This window comes from Haemorhous mexicanus, chromosome 2 (genome assembly GCF_027477595.1).
Source record: "Haemorhous mexicanus isolate bHaeMex1 chromosome 2, bHaeMex1.pri, whole genome shotgun sequence".
Taxonomy (NCBI): Eukaryota; Metazoa; Chordata; class Aves; order Passeriformes; family Fringillidae; genus Haemorhous; species Haemorhous mexicanus.
Window position 1 is genome coordinate 60,128,044 of NC_082342.1, and position 21,622 is coordinate 60,149,665.

The 21,622-nt window shown below is 41.1% G+C and overlaps 1 protein-coding gene across 1 annotated transcript; it reads right to left on the minus strand.

The window, feature by feature from the left end:
* Positions 1-742: 742 nt before the first annotated feature.
* SLC25A30 (solute carrier family 25 member 30) lies at positions 743-12,563 on the minus strand. The gene is made up of 11 exons (XM_059839052.1): positions 12,444-12,563; positions 11,783-11,872; positions 9,744-9,822; positions 8,049-8,196; positions 7,327-7,421; positions 6,978-7,063; positions 5,690-5,785; positions 4,708-4,832; positions 4,062-4,200; positions 3,166-3,246; positions 743-2,375 (listed from the first exon to the last, which is right to left on the minus strand). Exons 2-11 carry the CDS (start codon positions 11,801-11,803, stop codon positions 2,334-2,336), a joined length of 912 nt encoding a protein of 303 aa, XP_059695035.1. The 5' UTR covers positions 11,804-11,872; positions 12,444-12,563; the 3' UTR covers positions 743-2,333.
* Positions 12,564-21,622: the final 9,059 nt, after the last annotated feature.

Sequence of the window (21,622 nt, forward strand, 5' to 3'; positions counted from 1 at the left end):
GTGGCCAAACCCCACCATGTCAGAGAGACCAGGGCAGTGAGTGCTACGTCCAGTCATCCCTTAAATAGCTCCAGGGACGGTGACTCCAGCCTTGCAGAGAAGAAATTGCCCCTGATGTCCAACCTAAACCTCCCCTCCTGCAGCTTAAGGCTCTGGCCTCTTGTCCTATTGCTGGTTTCCAGGGAGAAGAGATCAATCTGCCCTGGCCATACCCACATTTCAGGCAGTTTTAGAAGTGGTAAAGTTCTTCCTGAGCCTCCTTTTCCCTAGCCTGAGCACCTCCAGCTCTCCCAGCCGCTCCTCACAGGACTTGTGCTCCAGACCCTTCCCCAGCTCCAGTATCCTTTCCCAGGCACACTCCAGCGCCTCCATCCTTCCCAAACTGTGGGGCCCAGAACTGGACAGAACATTTGAACTGCAGCTTCACCAGTGCCAGGTGCAGGCACAAATCCCTGCCCTGGTCCTGCTGGCTACACTGCTGCTGATACAGGCCAGGAGGCCATTGGCCTTCTCAGCCACCTGGGCAGTCTGGCTCACAGCTTCAGCTGAGATCCTAAACTCCTCTCTCACTGTTTTGGTGCCTTTGGGATGTAGCATTCAATTCCAGTCCATCTTGTCCAGTTATACCTCTGCAGCTGCCCCACAGATTAACTGGTACAGTGCACATACTGCCACTCCAAACTGGCAAACTTCTTGAAGTATTTGAAACTTCAAAACTGAAAGCAATGCTAAGTCATCACACTTTAGATTTGAATGCTTTTAATAGTCTTGGAAAACATATACAGTGTACAAAAATATTTACACTTTTTTTATTAAAGCACAGAAACAGTTGTAAGGGGAAACACTGCACATCAGCATACCCCTATATATAGAAAATGTTTACCTTAGGAAAGAAAGTGCCTTGTGCATTTAAAAATTCTATTTGTGAATTCAAAATTAGTAATTTTAAGTGATTACAGCAATTTTGATATCTCAATGAAACTTCTTTAAGTGGAATGCATGATTCTACAAAAAATGTGTCAAAGATTAACACAAGGCCACAAAAATCCAAAACTATGGATCATGCTTTGCTGCCCTCTGTAAACACAGAAGATACATCCTACAATTTGCATCTCACATACTCCTTTTTCCTGGAATTCAACAAAAGCACTTGAGATGCTTGATGTAACTATTGAGTTAACGGCCCTGAAGTTTTTATATACCTTTAAGCCTAAAGGTAATGCTTATAGAAGTTGTGGTTGATTTCTACATCAAGTGTTTCCTTGCATGTAACAGCAACTTGAGCATCTTTGGTATCTGAAAGTGTTCACTAGTCCTGGACTTGGGCGTCTTTTTAAAAGAGAAAAGCAGTCTTTATAGTAGATTTGCTTTTGGAGAGTTTGGCTCTTGTCCACATAGGCACTCACATGACAGAGCCTGACTGCTCAGTGTAAAACAGCCAGTAACCAATAGTTCTTCCCAAGGATGGAAGAGGCATGGAAAGTTTCTCTGCAAGATCAGCAGATGGGCATGAACTTGTTTGAACTTCATTCCTACTAGCAATTTCCATATGAATATGTTGAAGAAGCACTTATGCTGAAATCAAGAATTATACATGGAAGAAGAAAAAAAAAAAAAAAAACCACTTTCTTCAAGCTATGCAAAGCTGTCAACTGTAGCAACCACACTTGCTAATGAAGCTGGATTATTCCCAGAAAATTATGCAGACATCTCAGGACTTAGAACACAGGAAAGCTTCAAAACCAGAAACAGATTTTATACTGCAGTAGTTATTTTGCCAACCTGAAAGCCAGCAAAGATGTTTTGTGACACTTCCAGTTAACTGGAAGCTTTAAAGTTCAAATTGTATACATTTCTGAAAGCAGGAAAAGCCCAATTCCTCAGTTCTGCTTATCCTCCCTTACAGAAATAAATTTTTGTGTAAAGGAAAAAAGTTTCTTTTCCTTCCTTTTTGGAAATCTATGGAAATACAGGAGGAAAAAACCCTTTCCTTTGACTCTTATAAAACACTATGCTTTGAGACTCAGATGCACCAAGTTGCATTGCGGATCTTTACATTCAAGAGCATTGAAACAGTTGACAGAAGGTATTCCACCGTGTTTGGTTCAGTCTGAAAAACAGTGCACATCATCCACTGAATCACGTGCACAAAGCATGGTTACAGGAGCCAGTTTGCCTTGAAATCACTTCCAGGTTCTTCTCATTCAGTCTTGCAGTGACCTTTTCCTTTGGCCAGCAGCTCAGACAATAAAGAGCGAACACTCAAGACAACTTGCACATTGCTCTAAACTCAAGACAGTACATTAACAGAATTCTGTACACAGCTCGGCATGTCAGGCATCCAATTTCTTCAGCTGTTCATATGTCAGAAAAAACTGGCACAGCTGATTAAGGAAAACTTTCCTGTTCATGCAGTGAAAACTGGGCCCTTCACTACTGAAGGTTTGCTGCATCTGTGTGCAACTGTTGTCCACTCCTTGGTCCTTCCTTTGCCATACTGCAGGTTGGCCACATTTTTACACAATACTAGGCAGAACAATGAAACTTGCTTAAAGGCTGGTGATACAAAATAGTTTCCCATCCATCTTCCTCAGGATCTTAAACCCAGGACTGAGGAGGCAGTCCTGCAAAAGCTGCCATAAAAGTACTGCAAAAGCCCTTAAGACTCTTTAATCACTTAGCTGTAGAGGGCTAAGAAGGATTGTTTATTGTAAAAAACACTTCTACCAACCCACTTTCCAGGGCTCTGATCAGCTGGCTCCTGAAACAAAGCTAAAATTGTGAGACTAAGATAAACAAAAAGATTGCATCAGTAAATGCCAACAGTTTCCCCAGTTCTGGAAATAGCCCCCACTCCTAATTCACCTGGTCAACTTTGACTAAAACTAGGCTCATAACAAAGAAAATGGGCAGGGATGAAATTGAAAGAACATAAAATTATTTTGCAAGATCATATTTTAGTGTTGACTCTGTGTGAATCAAATTCCATCCGACTAGAAGCAATTGACTAAAAAAAAAACCCTGTCAACTGCACAATTTTCCATTCATAAAAAAAGGGAATATCTGTGCTGATATGACACCTCCCACACTGAGTAATTCTGTAAAAAACAATACTTGCTGTTGTATGGCTAAATTAGTGGTTTTGCACACTTCTGGAAAGGATACAATGATATTCCAAGGACCAAGTCTTAACCAGTTTGGCCAAAAACCTTTATACAGAGCAAAAAAGCCTTCATTCTTCCATGTCTAGGGGGGAAAAAAAAAAAAAAACACATAACACACTTACGTAATTCTTTTTTTGTGAAAAATCTAGACAGCACCTCAGCTAACAAGGCTGAGTCCTGTAACCTTAACTTAAATTTATTGTCTGTCAGGATAAAGAAATACATTTTATTAGATGTAAACTTGCAGTTGACATTTGACAGCCTCTAGAAATCTGCTGCATGTAAACCTGTAGCTAACATTTGGCAGTCCCTTGAAATATTTGTTTGCTTTATGGACCTCAAATTCCCCTGGACTTGGACTGTTCAGTCACCAGTTGGACAACAACAGCTTACTACCCATTCTTCTCCATGTACAAGGCCATCATGGTCCCACCTCATACCAAAGTTAGAGACTTCAGAAACCAAATCAAAGTAATCAAAATCAGAGGCTGACCTTGCCTCTGGCTGTACTAGGCTTTCCATTATGCAGTAAGCAACATAGGAAACCATCTGTTTCAGAAAATCTTGTTCTTCAAGGACTGACCTATGAAATTATAATTTTCTGTCAGCCTGACATAGTATAAAGCTGAGCAAGACAGTGCTGCTGAGAGCCTCTCTCTCCTCATCCAAGCACCCAAAGAAAGTTCTTCAGCAGACACTAACTTTCTTCCTGCCTGTCTCTCAAGACAGTAGATACTTTTCACACTTGAGTGCATTACTGACAGCATAGTCCTTTTAAATATTATGGCAAAAAGCATGTCCAAGTTACTAGGGAAAACAGAACAATTTTGAGCTCCGCAGCAAAACCAATTCTTGGTGGCAGCAGTTTCTATTTACGATGATACATGAGCTACTTACCTGTAACAAGCAATCCACAGTGCCCTTGTAGGCTGAGTGTCCCCCATGGTTTTGGCTTTTCTGATTCATCATACGTGTTCTTACAACATCAACAGGGTTGGATGCAAGGGCTCCAGCTAACCCACAAAGAAAACTGGAACTAGGAAAAGAAGGGTTTAATGAAAGCTGATCTACCACACAGATGTACAAGAAATTCCCCTTCCCAGGAAGCACACAGTAATAATGACTGTTTAATGCTTTTACTAAAAGAATTAAATCAGCTAATGGATGTGAAAAGTTACTTTTCACTTACTATAAAAACAATTTTGAAAATTTGCTATATAGCCCTTATATACATTATGCTTGGAAAGATGTTCATGCCCCAGGGAATAATATTATGACTGCAAATTTCTTCTAACCTCAATTTGCACAGTTGATGATTCAGACCACCCACAAAACAAATTTCCACATTTCAAAAGAAAGCTAAATTCAAATGCTAAATAAAATTAGCTTCCATGCTACCATTTGAGATGCTATTACACTAAAAATGATAAACACATCAGAAGTATATGTACATATCTAGACAGATAAAAAACCCAAAATACTCCTCTCCCCTGTAGCAAGAGCTAACTAATCATGAGGTATAGAACCAGTTATACAAACTTACAGGAAGTGAGTATATACTGTATCTCCCATATGTCCAGACATAATTATGTGCTTCTTGGTAAGGTCATACACTGGCAGTTCTACTCCAACAACAATAGCAGCTCTCTGTGCTGTCAGTGATACTCCCTGGCAAAAGAAACGATATAGCTGAAGTTTAAAGTCAACCTTTGTGCACTGTTAGAAAAGCCAAGCTCTTACAATACAAAGCAAAACACCACAAATGTGTTAAGAACACTGCAAATTCAAATATGGCTAATTAGTACAAGTCTTACATCTAAGTGCTCCAAAACCACAAATCTGAAATAACATAAATCACTTCTCCACACCTAATGGCAACTGCAGATCCTTTAAGTTATTTTCTATCTCTACTTAACATCTCAATTCTTGCATCAATAGTCAGCTAAAACCTCAAAATTTCCTTTGCTGCTAGCTGAAAAACTGATGAAGTAAGGAGGATGAACAAAAAATTGGAGATCAAGAAACTTTGTGAGAAAAGCACACTAATGGAAAAACATTCCTATTTTCCAGCTGTTTCAAAACAATTGTCGGTTTTGGCTCTTAAGTTGTTACACAGTCGTTGACTATAATTGGCCCAAGAGACAAACTGTAAGACTGAATATGAGAGTTTCTGATCTAGAAGGGATGCTCAGCAGCTCCTTCACTTGCAAATGTTCTTTAGCATATGTTTTAAAACAGACAGAGCATACAGATTGAGAGGTGTCAGGCAAAGGGTTGTTGAACTGTTCCTAGAGCCAGTCACTTTAATTGAACCCTGTATTTGTCCTCCTTCTCCTAAGTGGCAGCTAATCCTCACACACAAGACTGGCTGTAACCCTTCACCAAAAAGCACTGAGACACCAGCAGTGAAGCAGTCATGGCAAATGAGAGACATTACATCCTCCATATTTCAGCTAAGAACAAGGTGGAATACATGACATTCAACTGAACAAGGAAGTGTAAGATACAGTTCAAAAAAAACTTGCCTTCCATAATCCTTTAGTGCCTTCCTTTTGGTAGATCTGTATGAAGTTGCCCATCATTCCTCCTTGAATTGTTCTGCCTTGAGCTTGCATTCTGATCTGAGATTCATTTGAAGATACAATTAAAAGATAAATACAACAAAAAAAAACAATAAAACTAGATTCAACTATTAAGTTAGAACTGCAATAGTAAAGTCAATTTCTCTTCAAATATAAAAGCAAGAGCTGACATTATCATAACTATATAAGTGCAATCTTTTGCCTTAACTATCCAAAGGCAGCTGCTAATTTTGAAGTAGTATGTGGTAGAATTCTTAGCTGCATTAAGTCACTTCTATTTCTGTATGAGTACACTGCTCCATTTAGATAAGACTGGCAGATGGATTCTGCAGGATGTCCTTTACAGTGTTCTCACAGGAATATGTTGAAATGAAAGGTTAAACAGATTAATGTTTCAGCCACTGAGAACCATGGTCTTCAATCCTGTAGATTTATAAGAACATCCTTAAGGACCTGTCAAGGTAACTTTCATATACAAGTTGTCAACAAGTGACTTGGTGAGTGGATATAATTTTAGGAAGTAACTAATTGAAGCCACACTTGAAATACAAGCTAATGTTTGAAATGCCACTACATAACCACACTAGCACTATGAAGGACAAAGCTTTTTAGTAGTTTCAGGAAAACAGTTTTCTTGACTTTTTCATTAGGAGCAGCTTTGTAAGTCAGAAGCTCCAGTTTTATAAGATAAACCCATCAACCCTTTCAAGTAACTGACGATGATTAAGCTAATGGATTCTTAAAGAGGTGACTGTTTCACTAATTCACTTTAAAGAACTGATGCTGGAATGCCATTTCCTTGGAACACAGGTTTGCAAAGCCTCTCTAGTGTTAAGGAATCATATGGTACAAGTAGCATTCACTGGAGCTCTTGTCTCTGAACTAATCTTCATCTATTTTGAGCTCTAGCAACATCCAAGTGTAACAGTGTTACCAAGAAGTACAGATGAAGTAGGCAGTGTGGCTTCCACACAAACACCACAGCAAAATTATTCTCCCCCCACACTCAAACATGTGGGTCTAACTACCTCCCCAGCTTTCACCTTCCTCACACATACTTCCAAATGATTAGTATGGACCAGAAGGAGGCTCCAAGAATTGAGGATGTTGCTGATTCTTTAGAAGTTAAGAGATGATAATAAATAGGGTTACAAAACAAATCCTAGATTCATCAGGAGACTGCTCCTACTTCAGGAGAGAACAAAAACTAAGACAAGCTTTACATAATTACCTTTAAGACATCTGTAGGGTTGGCAATAGATGACGAAATTACTCCCGAAAGAACACCACACAGAACATTCATCATGAGGGTTTCATCTGTTTCACAAACAAAGATTTTAGCTGCAGATTTACAAAAATTAATATGCATTAAGACAGGATGATGCCTCCACTCATTTAACCAGAGAGTGCCAGTTACAGAAGCCTGCTCTGATGAGTTACTCTTGCTGAGTAACTTTGTTGTAGCTGGTGTAAGGAATGTCTTCTCCGTGGACTTGTTCAAATGCTACAGTAATATGCCAAATGGAAACAATCAGCTTCAAGCAAATCAGTCCTCAATTAAATAGACAATGACCACTCACCTTCTGGATGCTCAACAAACATTCTTTTTAAGCTCTGGTAAGTGCCTATTTTTATAGTTCCATATGAAGCTTGTCGTAGCATTGCAGGTGCAATCCTGTGAAAACAAGCAGCAGTTATGTTTATGCTCAAGATCTCAAAAACTCATCAGAAAATTCTTCCTAGTGCAGAGATAGCTAGCAAAGAAAGGTTTGTTCATTTAAATCAACAATTTAAACTCGTTATAAACAAAACAAGCTTTGGAGCTTCTTAGGTTTTGGGTTTTGTTTTTCTTTTTAAATAGAGCCTGAAAGAACATGAAAGGATTATTACTATTAGACCATGCTTCAACTTGTAATCTATAAAATAGCTGGCAGACATATCTGAAATGCAGTTCCCCCACCATCCTGCATGTTTTGAAGTAAAGCATGCTCATTTATAGGCAAAGGTGAACCCAATTTTTATTCTGAGAGATGGAAAAACTATAACAGCACTATAGAGAATAACCTTATGCTTAGGTATTTTGTTTCATGTAGGTTTTGTTGTTTGAGGGTTTTTTTTTTTGAAACATGAAATGCTATGGCAGTGTGCAGCACTGAAGGTATCAAAGCTGGGTCCTCCAACTTCCAGATTAAGGCTAGCCAAATACCTTGCAATCCTGAAGCCCAAAAATTCACATACAATGGGCTTATAATTTCATCAATAGACTGTTCATAAGCCATTGCTGCAGCTCAATTAATCTTACCCAGAGTATAAGGCTTTCAACCCTTCTTCTCTGCATATTCTGACCAGTGCATGCACCATTCCACGGTAGCGGATCTCTTTATATTTGGCATCGTTAACTTGACCTTGAACCTGGAGACGTGTTTTGGTCAGATCAATGGGGAAAGTACCTTAAAGGAAAAAAATCAGCAAGAAAATTAACAAAGTACCTATCTAACCAAAGACAACAGAGACCATCACACAAGAAACAGCAACATTTATTATGTATCATAATATGTAAAAGTGCTCCCATGGGAAAGAAGCTTTTCCTACCAAGACTTTCTTTTAAAGAGGTGATTCACATTCTACCACCCTGTTTCTTCTAAAGGCCTGACAGAGGCCCTGCCTGTTCCTGTGTTCACATTCACTATATTTTCAGGCAACACAGCATTGCCTGGTTGTAAGCAGCCACACTGAACAGGACTTTGCAATTCCAATCAGGCACTGAGTTTGCGCATGTATTCTACCAACACCTTTGAAGAGCACATCACTGAAGGCAAATAAATTCTGTAGGACACACTATGCAGCTTCTGGCCCAGTATCTGAAAAAGAATAGCAGCAGTACCTATTTCTGTTACTGCTTTCCTGTAGCCTACTGCTATGTTATGTTCAATTCATATTCTCCATGCTCCCCATATGAAAGGGTTCAGAAACTGTATCCATCCAGGAAAGGACCACTTCAACATTCCATTCTCACCTAAGTACAAACAGGAGTCAGGATTAACTACATCTGTTTAAATGAGGCTTACCAGACAAGCAAAGCTTTCATGAATTGTATGTCTTCCTTAAGCTTTTGGCATTCTTGGCCATATTCAGTCAAGTGAAAAAATGACAGGTTTCAAACTCAAGTTTGTACAAATTTCCTAAGTAGAAACCCTTCCCATCCCTGCAATCATTCAAAGTCGGATTGGACGAGGCTTTGAGCAACCTGTTCTAATTGAAGATGTCCCTGCTCAAAGCAGGGGGGTTGGACCAGATGACCTTCCAACCCAAACTACTCTATGAAAACAAAAAATAGTAGTTTTAAGTGTAATTTTATACTGCCTCTACTTTACTAGACAGACCTTTCATGCAAGCCCACCACATGCTTAACCATGTCCTGCTACAATGAAAATCCAGATTTCCTTTACTTTCATATACATGCATTTCAAATACAACTCTGCAAAAATGCTGATATTTAAGGTTTGTCTTTAGAGGAGGCCTAAAACATCAGATGTGCTGTCTCACTACAGCAATTATTCTGTGTTGCTCATTATTGAATTTAGGTGTTCAAATCTAAGCAACCACTTACATTCAAGAAAAGATTATTTAAACTGCAGCATACATACTGAGTAAAGCTAAAGAAAAATCTGCAAGTTAAGAGAGTAACTAGTCTACTGCAGCAAAGCAGAAGCTGTATCTACTTATGACCACTGTCTAGGAACAGATCAAAAAACACCAAATAATAAAACACAGAGGCAAAATATGTATAGAAAACAAGACTCACCAGGGATGAGAGTTTACAGACATGAGTGTTCTGACATTGAAACAGAGATAAGAGAAACCCTTCAGCATTAAGCAAAAAACTCTATGCTGCAGACCACCATATACCACTATGTCACTGGCAGCATGGAACCAAACTTGTTTTATCTAGAGACTATCCAAGAAAATCACGTCAACAATTAAAGCAAATGCTTACCACATTCTGCAGTGATTGATGCTAAACCTCCATAGATAAAGGGCTTCCAGTTCAGTGCTGGCATTATTGGCTCCTCTTTCTGTGAAAGAAGAAGATTAAACACTACTGTAAGTACATGTCATAAATATCCATGTTAACACTTAGTAAAAACTTTGTGCCTGGTCCACTTAAAACAGGCCTTTCAAACATGAGTAAAGAGTAAAAAACCACATTTAATACACTTGACAATCAGAAGAAAGACAGGAATATCACAGAAAACCATCTGGGTTCAAATCAGTGCCTGCTATGTGTTTGGGTCACCACTTCCCTCACCATGAAAGGTTAAAGCAGGTCATCTCCCAGGCATAATGTTCAGGAGCACTGCAGTGAATAGCCTCCAAGGATTTTTACTAAGCTAAACTAGTCTGACTACAGCCCACAGTCATTACAGAACTTCCTTTTTTCCAGTTACCAACATTATTTAGCATGAGCTAAGCTGGTACACTTGGACAGAAAATAAGGGTGCATACACCAATTTGCTTCCATTCAGACCTATTTCTGCTACCCGTGTTCACAATATTAATTCTTATGAATGCTACATGAAAATTGTGTCAATTATTGAATTGACAAAGTAACCACAATTTGCAATTAACAATAGAACATGCTTTGCAAGATGTTAAAGTAATCCAATTATATTAGAAAAGAGATAAGAACTTCAAAAACCAAACTAGTCCAGCCAATGTAAGGTTGCCCTTCCCAAAAGCAAGCATGTCTCTCAACATCTTTTCCTCACAATATTCAATATAAATAGTTCTCATTCCCCATTTTCTGTGATATCCCCCCAAACATTGCATTCTACAGCTGGTTTTGCCATTAATTTTAGGGGAAAATTGTACTTGAAAATACCACCATTAGCACTTACACTCCCTGTTATTCTTCCCTGCTTTATCACCCGTGGTGCCTAACTGGAAAATATCACAAATGCACCCGTTACTTAGCCCTGCCTTTTGTACAGCTGAACCTTCTTTAGCCGCTTCCTCTAGCGATGCCAATAACCCAGCACCTAAATGAATTTTCAGAGTTGCAGACACTCAGCAGGCCTGAACAATTTCTGCAGCTCTAGTTTTCCTTTTATCAAGTTTACTTCATGATGAGTTACCTAGCTCTTCTGTCACATGAGGAAAAGAAAGAAGCTAAAAAAAAAAGTCACAACATTTTGCATATTCAACACCTACATGCACAGAAATCCTTCTTATTCTTTATACTGCTGCAAAGAACATCATTAAAAAAAAAAGGGCAACTAAGGTCACCCTACTATACTGCCAAAAAGAGTGCAGTACAGAGGTCTGGACACACAGGCTTAGACCATGCCAGTTTTTCAATACAAAGGAGGCAGAGCCACATGGATTTACACTGTATCAAAGGGAGACCAGTTCCAGCTCCAAGTTCCTCATAATCCTGTTCTGCCATGATTAATGGCAGATCATTTAATTAACAGAAACCAAGCCAAGCTCAGTTTGCCCACTATCTGCTAAACAGCTGATCTTTACTCCTGAGAAACTCATCAAAACTGACAGTTAAGCCCCCTAAACATACTAAAACAAGATTTCATATATCACAAATGTCACAAAACTAATAAAACAAAAATAGATCCTTTTTCTGTTCATTTCATATTTCACTCTGCCTAGGCATTGAAGGCTACTCACTTTTTCTATGGTTATTCTGAGCACAGTCAAATAAAGTTTTTAATTTGCACACAGATTTACAAATATAAGTTGAAACTTAAATATATAAATAGGATATTCTAATGCAAAAATTTTATAGCACACTCTTCCTTTGACAGATCCCAAGGTGAAGGTCAAGGTCTGTACATCTGAAAGGCTTTCAAGTCTTAACTCCTGCCAGTATGCTAAACTAACCATATGAATTTTTCAACTTCTAACCTCCAGCCCCCTTCTTCAAGATATCCATACTTTAGGAAGAAGTATGAAGAAGAAGAAAAAGATAAAGCAAAGAGGTAGAATTTTTCCCAAGGAAAAAAAAAAAATAAAAAGACACACCATCCAGTAATTTCGCCCCATGACCTCAGGTGTCTCATTTCCCGCTTAGATTCCAAATTCTTGGTTTGCTTCTTAGTCAGAACTTCTTCCCTATATTAATAAAAATAGTAAGTGTCTCCTCAGAACAATTCTGTATCAGCTGAGTGAGTAGCAAACTACTTAAAAAGAGAATCCAGCCATCATTATAGAAAAAAATCAAGGTCTCCACTTTTACTAGAAAGATACTGCTTTTACAAAATACACGTTGCCATACCCTGAACATCAACGATGACAGAGGGGATATTCGACCCTACAGAACATGGGGTTGAATACAGAGATTCATCCACGCACTTTCTGCAGTAGTCGGAAGAGAATCCTCTTTCTTTTAACCACAGCATGACTGGACTAAACCCAAAAGTCCGGGTTCCATGAAAGAACGAATCACTTAAAGAACTCGGTATTTCCCCGACGGGAAGCAGGCTTGAAAATCCCCACATCGAATTACATGTTGGTTGAAAACATCGCTAGCGTATTAAGCGCGCAGTATATTCGAGCTTATAGAAGTTTTAACTATTTAAAGCGGATTTGGGTCTAGGGTGGCAACAACTACGACTACTACACAAGAAAAATAGTCTCCCACCCTCCGAGACCTGAGAGCAGCAGCCGCCACCTCCTCACTCACCGCCAAGCCCTGCCCGACCCCCACGTCCTACCACGCCGACCCCGCCGCTCCCAAACCCCAGCGTCGCTCCCCGCGGCCGCAGCGGCTTTTGAGGAAGGCGGGGCTCCGCCCCGGGGCGGGCTGGCCCGAGGGGACGAGCCGGGAGCGGGGTGTGGAAGGGGTGGGTGCAAAGCCGCAGTGGGTTTGAAGGGGGGCCTAGCCGGCTCTAATTATCCGGGGAAAATATTAACCACGCTGACCTTGCAGTCAGAGGTCTCCCCTCGCCGCTGGCCTTGGAGGACTGCTGGGCTGGCGGAACAGGCCGGCATTTTCCATTAGCATTCCTGCCCCAGGAGTATGGAACGGCTTTGTTGGGCGTTTCAGCGCTCCCCGGTTAACGAGCAGGTCACTTGGCCCTTAGAGTTTCTCCTCGCCATTATCTATAAGGACACTGATTTTGCCCCTCGGTTTACGATCCTGTGGGGGCAGCGACACCGCAGCAGTACCGGGGCTGAGCTTTCCTGAGGCGGCACAGGAACCTTTATCTACCTGCTGTGTGGAGGAACAGAAAGGGGCAGGGTGGGCTTAAATAGCTACTTTGCTCTTTAAATTACCCTCTTCAATATTTTTGGCAGAACGGTTACACGGGTGATTCAGCAGTTGTAGTAGTATTACACAGTTCTGTGCCATTCTATGGTTTTTTTGCATTACCAGGGCAGAAATTATGGATTCAGTATATATGCTTTACATGGCTTTGTTCACCCCCATGCAGTGCCTGTCCAGAAGGAAAGGCGCTCTCCAAAAGGGCAGGTCTCTGGTCTCGGCCGCTGTCCGGGTGGCAGTGACCCGTGCATGAAGACTGGATGAGAACCAGAAGTAGTCTGGTCCAGAGCCCAGGGCTTCCTGTGAAATAGTGGAATCAGCTCTTTTGCTGCCCCTGAAGGCAGAGTGTTCTGGCAACTCGGTGCTTTCTGTTTCTGACTGAAGAGCTGCCAGGAGTGCTTGTAGGGACCTACCCCCACGGTGCAGCTCTGCTGCCGCTGTCAGTCCGCTGCCTTGCAGGCGGATGACATGCCTTACCCCGGAAAGGGCAAAACACCCTGCGGGACTGCTCCCCGCGCCCATCTCAGGGCAAGGCTAGAGGTTGAGAGCCTTTATTTAAGCTTACTGACTGGTGGAGAAAGACGGTGACACCCGCTCAGCCCTCATTAAGAAGCTGGATGTGGCTTTGCATGCAATCCTCAATAAGGCATAAGGAATCCAAAATTTGGGTTCCGGTATGCCACAATGTGGGAGCTCAGCACATCACTCCTGATGTCCAGAGCTACCGAGAGAACCCTTGGGGGGCTCGGGAGTCTTGGAATGTTGCCAAAAGCACTTGGTGGCTTGATTTTGATCCATCTAGAGATGTGCCACCGATGTATGAAGAAATGGAACCTGCCAGAATCACTCGAGTGTAAATGGTGAAGGGAAGATATCATTATAGGGTGAATCACAAATTTTGGAGTTTTGGTACAGGGGGGTTGTAGAGACAAGATGGAGGAATCAGGGCGTGCCACCAGGCTCTTCTTTCTTCTTCCTGTCTTCCATCTTCTGGAGCGGTGTTGGCATTTGGGGATTGGTCTGGGATGAGGGTGTAGTTAGTGACGAAGATGATAGGTATTGGGGACAAAAGGTAAATATGATATACGTAGTTTTTGTTATAAAAGATGCGGCCGCCTTGGGGGTGGGCAGAGTGCCTTTGGCTGCCGTGCTGGTCAGATCCTTCGGGCAGAGAAAGGACTTTATAGATAAGAAATAATAAACAATTCCGAAGACCGAAAAAACCTGGCCTCCAGACTCATCTTTTGAAGCCCAGCGTGCAAGAACCATCCTGAGCGTGTGTGGGGGCAGAGACAGACAGCCGACACCATACCACAAGAGCTTCATACTGTAGTATATGATGTAGATAATTTATGCTTCGGAAATTGTATAAAAATTATAAAGATCCAACCATGCATCTGACCCCCATGGCCAGAAGCAGGGCTTTTCATTTTCAAAAGATTTCCCAGATAAAATCATGACCACTAACGAGTGAATGAGTCTTTCCTGGGCAATCAGCGACCATTTCCGAAGAATGTCCAGAACATTCACCGAACAACACCTGGGAGAGATTACATCGAAAAAGCAGCAAAGTCCTGGCTACAGCTGAAAGCAAGACATTTTTGAGGAGCCCAGACAGCCATCCAAACCTATGGACTGACTTTTGTCCGGGACTGCATCTGTATAGTTCCTGTTATACATATGTAGGAACGTACAGAAATCTTGGGTCATTTCTGCTCCAGGCAGAATAAGCTGTATATAAGCTGGCTGCATGGAGCAGTGGGTGTGACACTCTGGGGAGACACTGACACTACGGCAGTCTGACCCAAGTTCACCCAGCGTCAAAGTCCAGGGTTGACACTGTCTTGGCTGTGGCGGCTTTATAATATTCTATTTTTTGGTTGTTGATCCAATAAATTTATAATTTTTTTTAATAAATTTGGCTGCAGAATTGATCATTTCTAACAATACAATGAAAATAGTTCTCTAAAGCAATCCGAGTCCGTTACAGACTTCCCACAAATGTTACATTTCCATCGTTGAAGGATGGGTAGCCTACAAAGCTCATGCTCTAATCACAATGTTGCAAACTGTCTTTGCAGGTGGGCCTCATAGAACCTAGCTACAAAGTCCCACCTCAGAACTGGTATTCACGTTCTAACCCCCTCCTGAAACTCCTAGTACCTGGCTAGTACTTTACAGGTTTTATATCTACAGCAAGTACGATCTTACTTCAGATAAACTTTGAACGGCCCCCTTCTCTCTTTTTGCACAGAGATCATTTGGACTGATTTTAACATTGAGTGATTTTGCACTTTGGTGCAGCCACTTTGGTTTTCTGGCTTCTCAAGTTTCTGCCTCCTTTTAACAAGGACTTTAGTTCCACTCTGATCTTGAGTTGGGCAATTTCTTCTGTAGGCAGATGGATTTTATTACCTCTGATGAAAATCAGCTCCTGCTCACATGTTATATCTTGCACCCAATCACATTTCTTATTTTATTAACAACCTAGTTGCTACTTCTTAACTGTGTACTTTTGAATACAGAAGAATTCAGGTTTACTTTTCTTGCTACTGGTGACTTTTGCATGGGTCCTGTTGTATTCTCAACCCGATTCATAATACGTATGAGGTACGTAATGCTTTTGTCAACAGACAGTGGACTACTTCTGGCAAGATGCCTTGAACCTGGCATCTGCGTCATACCAGCACTGACTTAGGTGCTCAGCATCTTTCCACATGTGCTACTGATTACGCAGTCTTACAACAGCTTTATCCAAGCGCCAGTTCTTTCCCAAGGGGCTGTGCAGGGCTACAATTTAATTAATTAATTCCAAGACCCCTAAACTTACTGCTCCTAAATTTCCTTGCACATTTTTTGTTTCTTTTTTTAAGCAAAAAAAGACAGCCCTCAAAACATTTTTCTGGGGACCTCTGCTTTTTGTGCATTCATTCCTGTTTTGCTACTTCCACGGCTGCTTAAAATGGAAAATCATTTCACGTCTGGTCTCTGCAGTGGTGAAGACAGGTCTGCCAAATCTCCTACTGCTTAAATGAATGGTTAGTGGAGAGACACAGATGGCTACAGGTTCTAGCTGCCTTGTCATTTTGTTGCTAGCTGTAACCACAGGAGAGGTACCTTTTTCCCTTGGAAACTTTCACAATTATTAGTTACATAACTGATTTGCATTTTTCATGTTCCATTGGTTGAGTGATGAAAGCAAGCCTAGGACATGGGAGTCAAGAGCTCCCTGCCCTGGCACAGCCTCCTCACCTTCAATTATTTGCACTTTGTCTCTGAAGAACATTTCATCTGACCCTCAATCATACATCAGATGACTTTGTTGGGAAAGTAGACACTCAGTGTGCTATTGGCACGTGTAAAACTGTAAGACATAACAAATAGTACTTCCATTGTGTTTGCCAGGGGCAAAGCCTCAGCCTGGAGCACCACATCCAGTTAAGTGTGGTGCATTTCAATACAGCTGAACAGAAGAGCTAGGAAAATAAGGCTAGGAATACAAAACCCAATCTGTAATGAAAAATTGAAAGAAACAGTCTTTAAAAAAGATTAATATAACATAATCTTCAAGACTGAAAGTTGTCCATAAAGAGGAATAAAATTCTCTGTTCTCCACCACTTATATTAGACATACAACAGACTTTCTAATGGTGTGGACAGTGCTAGATGAGAATAACTGCAGAGTTTGCAGTACCTTCATCATCATCAACTTTTAAAAACTGTTAAGCAGCTGCTTTTGAGACATAATTACAATCTGGATTACCTGGACCAAGCATTGGGATGGACTCTCAAGGATCTCTCCAGCCCTTTTTGTCTGTAATTATTCAATGAAATTTCCTCCTCCAGCTGCTAGCATATGTTTTGTACAATGACAAGACAACTGAAGTTTCTAACTTAGTAAGATAATCTACTGTGCAGAGATCAGGGAGAAAGGAAAGTGAAATTAGAAGTAACAGTAAATGTTATTTTGTAGTCTTTTTTTTAATAATTTTTTTTTATAATCTGATTTGGACTCTGGCATTGGCAGGAGCCAAAGGTCTTTACTGTGTCATTGTTTTGTGGATATAAAAGGGTCATGTTATTTGTTTTTAATGGGTAAAGGGTGAAGGAACAGAGGGCAGTTCCAGGCTTTGAGTGGATGAGAGTCACACAGCATAAGGTCCCTGCAAAGCAGTTCTAGTAAATGTAAACTTGTAAACCAAACAAAATTTTCTGAAAGTGTTGCAATCCTGCAGCAGGTCCTGGGAAATTGATTTGTCTTCTTTTCTGAGACTCCATACAGAGATAATAACTCCTATGTACGTGACAGTGTTGGGCTTAATGTTATTTGAATGAGCAAATAAAAAAAAAAAGCTAATAAAGTTGCTCAGATAGGAAGGCACCATAGGAGGCTTTTAACTACTACAAAATACTTTCCAACCTCAAAGGGTGATCCTCCAGGTCCTTGCTAAATAAAGATCAGTCACAGTTGCTTCACAGAGGCTTTTGTCCAACATTGCACTGCGCTGAGCAAGTAGCAATTAGAAGAAACAATGTCAATTTAAATGCTGGTAGATGCAACACAAAGAAGAGCAAATATTTTTCTATGTCCTAGTAAAAATCACACAGAATATGGTGTAAGATACAGCCTAACCTTTCCCACAAGGGAGATGATTCAATGTTGAATGAATGACAGAGAGGTTGACGCGACACCAAATAACATCTCACACATGGTGTGTTTTCTGCCATTTCCAGTACACCCCTTGCTGGCAGTACTCAATATCCAGGGACAGTAGGGAGCATTTGTTGGGGGAAGCATATATTTGTGGAATTGTCTGCTGGGAGAGATACCTGTTTGCACTAGACTATCCTGTGAAAGCAGAGTTGCAGTTGAAGTAGTTCTACAGTAAAAGCAACATGACTCAAACAAGACAATGGTCAGGGAGATGTACTGGCAGGTGACCCCAAGCCATGTCCTTCACAATGCAAGATTTAGGTTGATCAGAATACTGAACTGCCTACACAGCAAAATTTCAAGCTTTCAGTGCTATTACTTCTTAAAGGAACCTCACTATTCTCTTTCCAGGTGCTCAGGTTTTGATGGTTTTCCTCTAGTGTTTACAGAATGCTTTGCATTAAATCATTACCCAAATAATACAGCTTTTCTTCTGATTACTCCAGTCTGGCTTTGGGTAACCTAGCTTTCACTATCAGTATCCGAATACCATATCCCTCCTCTGAAATTTAAAAATGTACTTTATAAAATTTTGTCAAATGAAGCATTAAATAACTTAAAAAAAAGAAAAAAGTTCTGAAAAGGCAAGATGCTTTCTGAAGAAGTATTCTCCTGCTTTGCAGCCCTGCTGATCCACAGGATAACAACACCAGAACTAACACAGTGTTTGGCTGAGATGAGCTGATTGCTGTTAACCTTGAGCAAGACAGGGTATTCTGCACAGCAGGGAAAAACAGCTGTAGGATTTTGTCCTTGTGGTAATTGTCTGTCACAACAACCACATCCTGAACAAGTCATTTAGGACCTTTAATGTGCAGTGCGATTCCTTGCTGATGCAGCAAAGCAGCAGTCATGGGTAGGAACTCACATCTCCATTGCTCTTAGTAACAAAGCCTGGCAGAGTGAGAGAACAATTGTCTTCCAGAGGCTGAAGAAGCACAAATGACAGTTATAGACATCTTGGGTTTCCATGAAATAGGGCAGCTGACATGCTCATGTCCCTCCATTTCTCAGAGTTATTCTTCCCCACACTTGGTTCAGTGGATGCCAGCTTTTGGACACGCTCATGCCTTAGGAGGCAGCACCAGGGAGCAGAGCAATGTGCCTCACAGCTGTAAAAAGGGTCTTTGTTCTGCAACAAGGCAGCACTGATGTAGCACCTCACTGCCAAAAAGGCAGATGCTCCCTTACCTTCCCATGTGCCCCTCCCATTCCCAGGCACAGTTCTGGCCCTTTGCTCAGGCTGCTGATTGCTCTCATCTGACTTATGAGTGGGTTCAACTCACTAATTACAGAATGCACCCATCAAACCCCAGGTTTCTGCCAACTGATGCAGCTGAACTGGCTTCACACTGGCAGCAGCAGCAGTGTAACAGAAGAAGCAGCATTGCATGACTTGCAGTGGGTTCATCCTGTTGGAAGCATTGAAATATTGGACGGTCTCAGCATCGCAAAGGACTTAGCTGCAAGTATCTGGCAGAGCAAATACTCCTGAGGGGCTGCAGTATGCATCCTGCCTTTAACACCCCATCCTAATACCTCTGGCCTCCTGTCTGGCTTGCAGTAAGAACAGGAGGTGGCATTAATGCCCAGACTTCACACAGTGTGCTAACAACTTTTTCTGACCTTCAAGGCCAGACAACAGAGACAAGGCAGAGCCACCTTGCAGCCTGCAGGCTGCCAGCTGGATTGCGTCTAAAATCTCATCGAAGAACTTTGGATGGCCTCCTACAACACAGCTGAAAATGCAGACTTCAATTCATGCCAGCGACTCGTTGGCCTTGTTTCAGCTCTAAGGCCATGGGAAATCCAGTTCTGCCTAATCGAAGAACCAGCCTACAAACTTCCTTGCTTTGCATTTCAAATGAAGATAGGGAGAAGAAAGACAAAAAAGCAATTAAAAGTAACAAAGACGAACAAGAGAAGATAGTGCAAATGAACGTTGAGACAAGAGATATGAGGAGAACAGGCCTATATAAATTGTGCAGAAGGTTTTACTTGTGCTAGACTGTCTGAAATGACAAGAGGGATTTTTGAAGGTGACAAGAATAAGTGATGCTTTGAAAACAGATGGTTTGCTAGCTCAGTGATAGTTGCCATGAGGACTAAGACAACTAGGTAGGTTGTTCTAGAGGAAAGCACTTCAGGTGAAAGTTACTTCTGACACTTTCAGGATTCTGAGAGAAGAAATGTTCTAAGGAAGCTGTCTGGGGATTGAGTGATTGTCTCTACTTCCTGGGGGAGGTGTTGAGGGATCCTGGAAGGTCACAGCACTATGCAGTCACACCTCAGGATACCCAGCACAGGACTTAGCAATAGATTATATACCTCCCCTGGATGGAGTTAAACTTTGTGGATTTGTAATATCTGTACATTTTATAGGAAACTAGCCCAGCTCTTGTGGTTCTTGCGCATTCTGGATTTTATGTGATTCCAAAAGATCCACTGGTTTTATTGTTTGTATATCTTAAATGACAGTCCCTACCTGAAAGGCTTCGGTAATGGAGGTAATTGTATGTGTATGAAAATGAGGTAACTATAGAAGCTACACAACATTTTTCCAAATGTATCTCAGCAATATGTAAATGACAGCACTTTTTTCTGATGCTGATTTTCACTGCAGACTCCATTGTAACATTGAATTTTGGAGATTATAAACAGGCTGTTCTCTGTTTCAAAACCTTGATGTATAAAAGCAGTTCCAGAAATAGGGGAACCCCAGAAAATGGCTTTTGATCAGTAAGTATACAGCATCTGAAAGGAATGGGAGAGGTGAAAGTGTGAGCAGTGAAATGTACAGTGTAGATGATCTTACTCACTCCAGACTATCCAGTACATGGTAGAGGCATTTAAATGGTGTGGTTAAAAGACTAGGTGGGGAAAATAACAGTGGTGTGCAGACTCCTGCAGCTCCATCTGGTTTATCTGAACAGAGCTTGTTCAATTAGCTCAGCAAGTCTCTAATCAGCAAAAAATATCTTAGTTTAACCACTGTCCACGTCCACCAGTGCAGAAGGAATTAGGTCCCAAACCGAGCTCATCTGACCATGTTAGCACATAGTTATGTGTCTGTCTCTTCCATGTAAAAGTTAACACACCTGACTTCACAGGTTTCAAGTATCAGATTAGTTGTGTCCCAAAAGCCCTCTAAACTTAGCCAAACATAGGCTTCTGGATATCAGCCCAGAAAGAGTTCTAAGAATTTTCTTAAACTCTGCGTTGTGCTGTAATCCCCTAACAATTGTGATAGGAGACAAAGCTGCAGCAGCAGTAAGACCTTCAAGACTTCCTTTACGTGTTGCAGGAAGACGGCACTAGGAACGAATTCTTGGCATGCTGTCAGAAGTGCAGCACTTTTTGCAGCAGGAAAATCAGAATCAGGATACTTACAATCAAAGCTGTCCTGTCAGTTCCGCAGAAGTTTTGTTTTACTGTTTTGCCTCAGAAACAATGAACAACATTTTTGCATTTTCATTAATTAACATTCTTGGTCAAAATCATTATACCCAGAAAGCTCAACTGAATAGCATGTTGTTTTTTTCCTAATAAATCTTCTAAATCCACTGCAAAATACAACAGTTCTCTGGAAAACAATTGTTCAGGCAGGCTGCAGCACCCATCTACTCTCTCAACAGCTCCAGCAACCCCAGAGTGCATCTGCAGGGTTTGGAGGTATTTGCCATTTGCTGTCAAGTGGCAATGGCATCAAGCACTGGAGTTTCTCACTGACATTCAGTTCTTTCTCCTTTAATTTCCCTGTTTTGTTTACTTGGAATGCACAGAAACAAATGGCCATATAAATGTTAATGAATTACAAGCTCACTAATCAGACCTGGGTTTGCCTCCAAGTTTTAGCTGATCTCCCTCAGCCTTGTGAGCAATG

Bases quoted from the DNA above. Each gene is read 5' to 3' on its own strand.
- SLC25A30 (XM_059839052.1), bottom strand. From the start codon at position 11,803: ATGGGGCGAAATTACTGGATG. The intron at 8,197-9,743 runs GTAAGCATTTGC...TTTTCCTTTAAG, and splicing joins ATCAATCACTGCAGAATGTG to GTACTTTCCCCATTGATCTG. The intron at 5,786-6,977 runs GTAATTATGTAA...AATGAATCTCAG, and splicing joins ACCCTACAGATGTCTTAAAG to ATCAGAATGCAAGCTCAAGG.